The following is a 10,659-nucleotide window of genomic DNA, read 5'->3' on the forward strand; positions in this document are numbered from 1 at the left end:
GAGTGATGGTCAATTTGCATATTATTTTTTTATTATATAGGAATTATATAGGATAGCTTAATGGATATTTAGATCGTGTTTTTCCTTATTTTATGTTTTTCTGAGTACATTTTAAGTGGTAATTGCAATTCATAATCTTTTTAAGCTTTACAACCTTGTAATTCCTTGCTGTTGTGCTTCTTTATTACTTAATATTTAATGAAATTAGAACCCCTAGCACACACAAAATTTCATGTACAGAGCAGGAATTTGAATCTTGTAAAAATTACCCATGATCAAATTTTGTCAGAATTTAATTCAGGATAACACGAGGACACATAAAAATATATTTTTTAGCTTTTGTTATTAAAATGTTAAAGTTTTGTTAATATTTCAGGATCTGATGTAAAATATTTTCAATAAATGGATTATGCTAAAACCTTGAGCATTAGATATTCATGTATCTAATTTGTTGAATTTAAGTTAAGCTGTTTTAGAAGAATATATATGTGTATATATATATATTTTGTTCATTATTATGTAATTACTTTTTCTAAATTTATTTTTTAACAATAAATTTTTATTGTTCAGATTATTATAATTGTTTCTCCCCCATAGCTCCCTACCACTAGGTTCCTATCCCATCCTCTGCCCTTATCTCTCCCCCCTCCTCATTCATAGATGTACGATTTTTGACCTGTCTCTTCCCGTACCCCCCATACAGACACCTGAGAATTATCAATCCACTCCCATCTATGCCCTGATTCTGTTATATTCACCAGTTTTTTCTGTTCCTCAGATATTTAATTCACTTGACTTTTTTTTTTGTAAAATTTTTTAATAATTTTTTTTTCATTTTTTTTATTAAGGTATTATATTGGTTGCTTTTTCTAATTCACTTGACTTTTAGATTCACTTGTTGATAGATATGTATTTGTTGTTCATAATTTTTATCTTTACTTTTTTCTTCTTCCTCTTCTTACAGAATACCTTTCAGCATTTCGTATAATACTGTTTTGGTGGTGATGAACTCTTAGCTTTTTCTTATCTGTGAAGCTCTTTATCTGCCCTTCAATTCTGAATGAGAACTTTGCTGGGTAATTAATCTTGGTTGTAGGTTCTTGCTATTCATCATTTTAAATATTTCTTGCCACTCCCATCTGGCCTGCATAGTTTCTGTTGAGAAATCAGCTGATAATAGTATGGGTGCCCCTTGTAGGTAAACTGTTTTTCTCTTGCTGCTTGTAAGATTCTCTCTTTGTCTTTTTCTTTTGTCATTTTAATTAGATGTGTCTTGGTGTGGTCCTCTTTGGATTCCTTTTGTTTGGGGTTCTTTGTGCTTCTTGGACTTATAAGTCTATTTCTTTCACCAGGTGGGGGAAGTTTTCGGTCAGTATTTCTTCAAATAAGTTTTCAGTGTCTTGCTTTCTCTCTTCTTCTAGCACCCCCATAATTCTGATGTTGGTATGCTTGAAGTTGTCTCAGAGACTTCTTACATTATCTTCAACTTTTTGGAATCTCTTCTTGCTTCTCCAGAGGAGTGTCCTTTGACTCTTTGTATTCCAAATCTTTGACTTGATTCTTTCTTTTTTAGGGATTTCTGTGCATCAGCTGATGACTTTAGAAATGAATTTAAAGTTCCTCCATTTCAGGATTGCATTTTAAGTTTCTTGGGATTTTCAGATGAAGAGAAAACCAATATGGAAGAAATGACTGAAATGCAAGGTAGAATTTGGCATAATTTAAAAGCTTTACATATATATTTTATTCCCCACTCCTGCCTAATGACTTCCTGGTGAATATACCTCTTAAAAATTTTTTGGGTTTGGCCTCGCAGAGTGGTTCCATTGGTTGGAGCATCATTCTGCTTCAGTGTCATGGGTTAGATTCCTGGTCAGGAAATATGCTGAAGTTTTGTATTCTGTCCCCAATTGGGGTGGGTATGGGAGATAACCAGTTGATGTTTTTCTCTTTCTCTCTTCCTCTTCTTCCTCTTCTTCCTCTTTTTCTCCCTTCCTCTCTCTAAGAAAGAAAATTGATTTGTGTTTGAAGGTAGTTTGCCTTATTTATATGTTTGTATGCTTTTTTTCTTTAGGAGGTGGCTATTTAGAGGTTGGAGATGAAAGGTGCACTCACCTTATAGTTGAAGAGAGTACAGTAAAAGAACTTCCATTTGAACCTTCAAAGAAACTTTATGTTGTCAAGCAAGAGGCAAGTAATTAAAAAATGCGATTGGTTTTCTAAAACTATTACAATTGGCATTTCTGATAATGTGAATTCTTAATTAAAATGTTCTTTTTCTCACCTAGTGGTTCTGGGGAAGCATTCAAATGGATGCCCGGGCTGGAGAAACTATGTATTTATATGAAAAGGTATGTTTTCTAAAAAAATGTGTCTTAGTTATTTGTTCTTTGAATTTGATTTTATAAAGATGGCACTTTCTATCCAAAAAGAGCATGGTATAATTAGCATACAAGTCATCTGTTACATCATGTTTAGGAGTTTGAGAACAATTGGAGTAGTTGTCTATGTCTATTTAGGTAAAACCACTCATTGTAATGTATATTGTTGAAATCTTATGTCACTAGAGGCCCAGTGCACAAAATTCTTTCACTTCGGTGGGGGTTGTCTTCAGCCCAACCTGTGCCCTCTCACAGTCCAGGAGCCCTCAGTGGATGTCCGCCTGACGGCTTAGGCGCGCATCCCCATCCTTAGTTAGATATCCTTAGCACTGCTGAAGAGGAGGGAGAGGCTCTTGCTACTGCCGCTGCACTCATCAGCCATGAGCCTGCCTTCCCGCTGAGCAGCGCTCCGCCTGTGGGAGCGCACTGGCCACCAGGGGGCAGCTCTTACTTTGAGTGTCTGCCTCCTGGTGGTCAATGCGCATCATAACGACTGGTTGTTCCACTGCTTGGTCAATTTGCATATTAGCCTTTATTATGTAGGATTCTGTACTAATAATTGGTGGTATTATTATGAACACTAATATCCCTATCTTTAGAAACTTAGAACTGTAAGGGAAAGATAGATATGCAAACAGTTATAGTACATGATTATATATGCCATAATTGAATAATGTATTTAGCTAGCCTCATTCTGAGGAACTTGGGTAGGATTGAAAAGAGCAAAGAAGTGTTCAGCCAATTTACTAGGCTAACCTGGTAAGGACAGTCAAGCTAGAACACAGGCGGGAGTGGTATGAAAGCTTGGAAGTACAATATGTTAAAATGGCACGTATCGTAGTATGGCTTTAGAAAAAAAATGTGAGAAAGAAGGCCAACAGATGAAGCTTACACGGTAGGCAGAATTAAGAAGTTTTTAATATATTGAAGAGGTTTAAATTTTATCCTATAAGTCAGCAACTTTTAACCTTTTTTACTTCATGGCACACGTGAACTAATTACTAAAATTCTGCAATATATAAGAAAATATATTTTTTGCCAATCTGACAAAAAGTACTTATAATTTTCATTCATTCCCACTGGATGCTATTCTTATGTTGACTGTAGTCATTTTTTTATTGGACAGTAAAGGAAATGAGGCCAGTGCCCCAGACTAAATAGATGGGTATTGTGTGTTTAAAAATTCTTGCAGCACACCAGTTGAAAATCACTCCTATAAATATTGGGAGACATTTAACATTAAGGGGGAAGATGTTGTTAAAAACAGTGATTGTAGTAGTAGAATGTAGGCAAGGAAAATCCAGCCTCCATGCTGGATCTTGGTGAAGAGTGGTATCATTCACCAAAATGTGGCATAAAGCTATAGAAGAGGTTTTACAGGAAGATTTACTTCAGTTTGGGAGTTAATAATTTTGAATAGAATACTGAAGATGTGGTATGGGTTTAAACAGGTAAATACTATGTTGTGTTCTCTTCTCAATGTTAGGTTCTTAACATAAAGTTAAAATGCTTTAGATACTGAGAGAGAGCTTTTAAAATCTCGTGGTGTTTGACAAATGTTGGAGAGCTCTATGTCCAGCACTGTGCTAAATGCTAGAGATACAGTGCACAAAATGTGAATAGCACCTGCTCTCCTGGAGTTTATGGCCTAATGGGGAATAGATAGTAAACAAGGTTACAGACGAATATGTAATGGTGATAGAGCTGTGAAGAAAAGGAATGAGGTGCTAGGGCTTAGACAATTACAGTGTCCCTTGACTATTATGTTTTATGAAGCTTCTGAATTGCCTGACAGAGTATATAGTTGTAAAATTATTGTGCAAAATCCAGGTTTTGTCAGACTAAAATATATTTTTCTTTTGTTCCTGTCTCAGTAAAGAGCCATGGAAGTGAAATTGAGATTTTGTGCTTTTGGTTGCAGGCTAATACACCTGAGCTCAAGAAATCAGTGTCACTGCTTTCTCTAAGTACTCCAAACAGCAATCGCAAAAGACGTCGTTTAAAAGAGACGCTTGCTCAGCTTTCAAGAGACACAGACTTGTCACCTTTCCCTCCCCGTAAGCGCCCATCAGCTGAACATTCCCTTTCTATAGGGTCACTTCTAGATATCTCCAACACACCAGAGTCTAGCATTAACTATGGAGGTAATTCACATTTAAAATTTATCTTTAAAAATATTGTTAAGCTATAGTTAAATCTTTGCTTATATTGAATATGAAAGGCTCTGCCTTTAATTACTTTTTGTTCTAATTGAGAAAAGGCACATGAAAATGCTTCTATTTAATGATTGTTTACTATATGCTAACTGCTTTTGTATATTTTTTGTATTTATAAGATAGATTTCATTTATCCTATTTTATGGATGACTAGGCTGAGGTCAGAGAAATAACTCATTAAGGGTCACACAGAAAGTGATGGAACCATTCAAAGAGCATTCTTAGCACTAGCTAAATAAAATTATATGTGTATTATGGGGAAAATGGGTATAATGAAGTCAGAGGAGGCTGAGTTTACTTTGTTCTCAACTGATATAGGAAAGCTACAATGAGTTCTCTGCTGATCATCAATTTTTATTTTTTAGTCAGCTTACTATAATGTTGTGTCTTCTAGAGTTGATAACAATCAAAACCTCCCCTTGATCTTGTGGCACTCTCCATTTATTAGTCCCTTTTTCTCTTTCCTTTCACATGAGTACTCTTCAAATAATTACCTTAATCAACACTATCTTATTTCCTGCTTTTCATGGTCTTTTCAACCCATTCCAGTTTAACGTCAGCCTCTCTACTGTGACATTGGATCTTGCTAGAGAGATGACAGTTTCTATACAATCAATAGTATTCGATTCTGGACTCATTTTTTTTTTTTTTTTTTTTTTAATCTTGGCTTATGTACATTTCTCATTCTCCTTTGCCCAGCTTCACTCTCACTCTGGATGTTGAGTGTTATGCCTATGATGTTTCTTTTCTTTTTGTTTTTCCTAAACGATCTCATTTAATTCCATGGCTTTAACAACATTTATATGTTGATGACCCCAAAATTTGTTGTCTTCCCTCTCCAACTGCCTACTTCATGCCTCCTTGTCCGCATCTTAAACATAACATTATAAAATTAGAACTTTGATTCTCTTTACCATTCTCAACACTATTACTTTGCCATATTTTGTCAACTTTTTCTGTAGAAAAGATCTCTGTGAGACAACTGCAGTGGTCTCTTTATATCCATTTTTTCTTTCTACATTAGCATTTAACAGTGGTCTCTAAAATTATATAAATTAGATCAGCAGACGCCAACCTTTCTAATTGCTGAATTAGATTATGCCACTCTGCTTAAACTCATTGAGTGGCTTTGTATTACTATAACTCAAGTTCCTATGTAATCCTTCCTTATCTACCTCAGACCTCATGTGATATCATGCTTTCCAGTGATACTCTTTAAGCTTCAGTCACACTATCTTTGTTGTTCTTTGAATATTTTTACTACATCCATAGCTGAGGAACATTCTACTTTCTTTTAGGAGATTCTGTATATACTGTTGAAATATTCTAATCATGATAGTAAGAAAATGTATTTTAAGCTTTTATAAAGTTTATTTTAATTTTTCTTGAAATACATATAAAATATATGAATGCATCCTCCCTGCACTTTGGGTTAGACTAGATGTTTTATATTAAGATACTTTGAACTAACGATGAATTTGCAGTTGATGTTGGGTATTTTTTGAGGGAGGCTTTTTACATATATATGAAGAGTGTAATCATAACCTTTTCCTCCTTTTTTAACTTAAATGTTTCTATATGTTGCTTTTTATTTTATTATTTAAGCTTTTTATTTTGAAATAATTTCAAAAATATTGCAAATATACTATAAACATTCCCATATATTTTCTACTCAAATTTCTCATGGAAATATTCTGCTATATTTGCTTTAATATTCACTCATTCATTCTCTCTTTCTGTCTGTCTCCACACATATTTTTAATGTTTGAGAGCACATGGCAGATATGTTGTGCCTTTATGTCTAACACTTAAATTTATATTTCTTAAAATATAGGGAGATTTTTTTGTATTTTGTAATTAGGAAATTAACCTTAATGCTATGATCTATCCCAGCGTTTTTCAACCACTAGTGTGCCGCGAGATGTTGCCTGGTGTGCCGTAGGTGCAGACAAAGACAAGAATTTTATAATTTTTCACTATTTTGTTTACTTAATATTTCATAATAAAGTAATTATAAAATACTTTCTTTGTGTTTATTTGATTCCTATTCAAGAGAATTACTTTATATATAGTCAATATAGGCACAGAGTTAAATTTTTTAACATTTTCTAATGGTGGTGTGCCTCGTGATTTTTTTCATGAAACAAGTGTGCCTTTGCCCAAAAAAGGTTGAAAAACACTGATCTATCCCACAGACCTTCAATTTTTATCAGTTGTTCCATTAATATCTTTTTAGCAAAAGAGATCTTTTTTTTGTTGTTTTCTGGTCTAGGATCTATTCCAGGATCACAGGTTATGTTTTTTTTTTTTTTTTTTTTTAATTTATTTTATTGATTTTGTACAGAGAAGAAGGGAGAGAGATAGAGAGTTAGAAACATCGATGAGAGAGAGTCATCGATCAGCTGCCTCTTGCACACCCCCTACTGGGGATATGCCCGCAACCAAGGTACATGCCCTTGACTGGAATCGAACCCGGAACCCTTCAGACCTCAAGCCGACACTCTATCCATTGAGCCAAACTGGTCTCGGGGGATCACAGGTTATGTTGTATTTCTTTAGTATCTTCCAATCTGGTAGAGTTCCTCAGTCTTTGTTTTTAATGACCTTGGCATTTTTTAAGAGTACAGGCCATCTATTTAGTAAAAAGTCTGTCAATTTGGAGTCATTGATATTTTTGACAATTTTTTTCCTCTGGCCTCATCTTATGAGGAAATTTTACCGTAATGAAAATCTATTTGGTGGTGTATTTATAAGAGTTAGTATGCATTTATAAGAATTAGTATGCTTACCTTTTTCTGTTAAATCTAGGTAATGTTTAATACTTATATCTGGCCTGCATTTTTAATCTTTCCTCCTTTTTTACCTCTTAGACACACCTAAATCTTGTACTAAGTCTTCTAAAAATTCCACTCCGGTTCCTTCAAAGCAGTCAGCCAGGTGGCAAGTTGCAAAAGAACTCTATCAGACTGAAAGTAATTATGTAAATATATTGGCCACAATTATTCAGGTAAGAGTTTGGTTGCAAAATGATTTCTGTTACAGTGTTTCTATATTAAAAAAATCTAAGAGATGTTATTTCTTAGAAGAAAATTACATAGGCATAGAATTTGAACATAGATATTAAAAATGAAAATGTGTGACAAAAACTGCTCTTAGGGAAATGCCATAACTGTAATGGTAATTTTTATTCATGCAGAAATAGCACCTTATTTTAGAGTGACTTTAAAGAGAGAAGGATCCCGATTAGATGATCATAGAGGGACCAAGTTTAATTCAGAACTTTGCAGATTCCTTGTCAAGATACTGTATGTTTATATTTGGAAGTTGGAGATAACTTTTTCTGAAAGTGTGTATTTAGAGTCATTGCTTTAAGTAGTGCTGTATATATGTGGAAAAAAGCCATAGCAACAAAGTGTAACAATACGAATGTCCATACTTTTTTTTTTTAATTATATTTTTATTGATTTTGTACAGAGAGGAAGGGAAAGAGAGAGAGAGCTAGAAACATCAATGAGAGAGAGTCATCGATCAGCTGCCTCTTGCACACCCCCCACCAGGGATATGCCCGCAATCAAGGCACATGCCCTTGACCAGAATCGAACCCGGGACCTCTCAGTCCCCAAGCCCAGGCTCTATCCATTGAGCCAAACTGGTTTCGGCTGAATGTCAGTACTTTAAAGAAAAAAATCCTTTCATATGTTAAATTATCTTAAACTTCACAATGGTTAGACATAAATAAATGTTAACTCCTTGCTTACCACTATTAAAATGTACTATGAAGTTATTTCTGTAGAAAAAATAATTCTAATGAATCATTGTAATATGAGATTGAAGAAAGTATTAAGGAATAAACTGAAATTCAAGGTTCTGGAAGACATAATAATAGGACTTTTTTTGGAATCTGTAGAAAGAAGGAATAAATTTGTTTTAGGTAATGACAGAAATAGTTTGTCAGGAAAATGAAGTTAATACTATCAAATTTATCTTTGAATAGAAAAATGATAGTGATAAGAAATGGAAATTTCTTGGTGTAGTAGTGGAGAGATTATCCTTCACAGTTAATTTGTTTAGTAGTAGTCATGGTTTCATGAGACCTCAGCTGTATTAAACTTTACTTGTTTTAAGTAATCTTTTCTCTTCCGCAAGGGAAATAACATCCTGGATGACTTTCTGTTAGCCAAAATGTAGTTGAGTATCCTTTTGGCATACACTTTCCTTCTACTGTGGTAGTATTTATTAACTAGAAATGTAAATTCTTTCAAGCCATGGTAAATGCACTGGAGTTTCAGAATTCTAATTTGCATATCAATTACATTTTCCAGAACTCCTCTTTAAAGAGCCCTTGAAATTATTAAACTGCATACAAAATTTCATACCACTATGCTTAGTATAAACTCACCTAATCTTTTTTAAAAAAAAAAAAATATTTTATTGAGTTTTTTACAGAGAGGAAGGGATAGAGATAGAGAATTAGAAACATCGATGAGAGAGAAACATCTATCAGCTGTCTCCTGTACGACCCCCACTGGGGATGTGCCCGCAGCCAAGGCGCATGCCCTTGACTGGAATTGAACCTTCAATCTCAGGCGCTTTATCCACTGAGCCAAACCAGTCAGGGCTCACCTAATCTTTTATTTAAAAGATTATGGTCTAGCCCTGGCCTATGTGGCTCAGTTGGATGAACTTTGCCCAAAGCTACAAAAGATCAGAAGTTTGATTCCAGGTCAGGGCACATTCCAGGGTTGCATGCTCAGTTCCCAGTAGGAGGCATGTAGGAGGCAGCCGATCAATGTTTCTCACATCAGTGCTTCTTTCTCTTTCCTTTTCTCTTTCTAAAATCAATAAAAACATATTAAAATATTAAGATCTAAATTCATGATAGTGTTTTCTTGAAGTTTTATTTTAGGACTGATGTATTTTTTTTTTTTTTTGGCTTGTATTCAGAATCTTTTTTGTTTTTTGATATTGAATTTGGAGTAAATTTTAACATAGCCTCCAAATTAAGTAAATATCCAGAATATATAATATAATATAGAATAAGATAACTATTCCAGAATATTATAAAAATTAATAATAAAATTATAAGTTAATATTGTGTCAAGAGTTAAAGAGCATTTTTATTTTAAAGGAGTTAGACTGAAAGGGGAGAAGATAGAATATAGATACCAAAATGTAATATCAAACGGGAGGTTATATACATCATGGTGTGTGTAGGGGGGATATTTACGATAATTTGGAGATTTGCGAGGTTTGTTTTATTCCTCTTCCAGCTTAGGAAAGTGTTGGGTTGGAATTTTTGATAGGTTGAACATTGAAAAAAGCATAAGAAAAAAATTGAGTTGAATTTTAAAGTATGAGCCTGATTGGGACATGCAAAGAATATCAGTGGGCAGTGTATTTGAGATTTCGCAAATAATATAGATGATTGAAGATGTATGTTCAAGGTATTGAGAATAGTCTAGGGCAGTGGTTGGCAAACCACGGCTTGCCAGCCACATGTGGCTCTTTGGCCCCTTGAGTTTGGCTCTTCCACAAAATACCACGATTGGGTGCACGCATACATAGCAATTGAAACTTCGTGGCCCATGCGCAGAGAAGTTGGTTTTTGGCCTGGGCGAGTCTGTTTTGAAGAAGTGGCATTAGAACACTTCAAGGGGCCAAAAAGCCGCATGTGGCTTGTGAGCCGTGGTTTGCGGATCGCTGGTCTAGGGATTAGAGTTTAAGGTAGTATAAATTACTTTTGACTTAACACCTTTTAAGTGGCAGATCCTACTGTCTCTTGTCTCTTAATTTTATCAACAATACTCCCCTATGTCTTGCTGTAGTTTTTTTTTTTTTTAAATATATTTTATTGATTTTGTACAGAGAGGAAGGGAGAGAGAGATAGAGAGTCAGAAACATCGATGAGAGAGAGTCATCGATCAGCTGCCTCTTGCACACCCCCCACTGGGGATGTGCCCGCAACCAAGGTACATGCCCCTGACCGGAATCGAACCCGGGACCCTTCAGTCCCCAGCCGACGCTCTATCCACTGAGCCAAACCGGTCCCGGCTGGATCTGTT

General features: G+C 34.9%; 1 protein-coding gene across 8 annotated transcripts in view; it reads left to right on the forward strand.

Moving 5' to 3' along the window:
* The window catches only part of ECT2 (epithelial cell transforming 2), a 54,383-nt gene that overhangs the window by 11,453 nt on the left and 32,271 nt on the right, over window positions 1-10,659 (forward strand). For all 8 annotated transcript variants that reach the window (XM_084873336.1, XM_084873338.1, XM_084873337.1 and 5 more), the window contains 5 exons: window positions 1,574-1,704; window positions 2,075-2,190; window positions 2,289-2,351; window positions 4,303-4,525; window positions 7,468-7,604. In XM_084873336.1, coding sequence (XP_084729462.1) covers window positions 1,574-1,704; window positions 2,075-2,190; window positions 2,289-2,351; window positions 4,303-4,525; window positions 7,468-7,604 — 670 coding nt within the window. The remainder of the gene's footprint in view (window positions 1-1,573; window positions 1,705-2,074; window positions 2,191-2,288; window positions 2,352-4,302; window positions 4,526-7,467; window positions 7,605-10,659) is intronic.

Source organism: Pipistrellus hanaki (genome assembly GCF_964339955.1).
Source record: "Pipistrellus hanaki genome assembly, chromosome: 2".
NCBI classification, from domain to species: domain Eukaryota; kingdom Metazoa; phylum Chordata; class Mammalia; order Chiroptera; family Vespertilionidae; genus Pipistrellus; species Pipistrellus hanaki.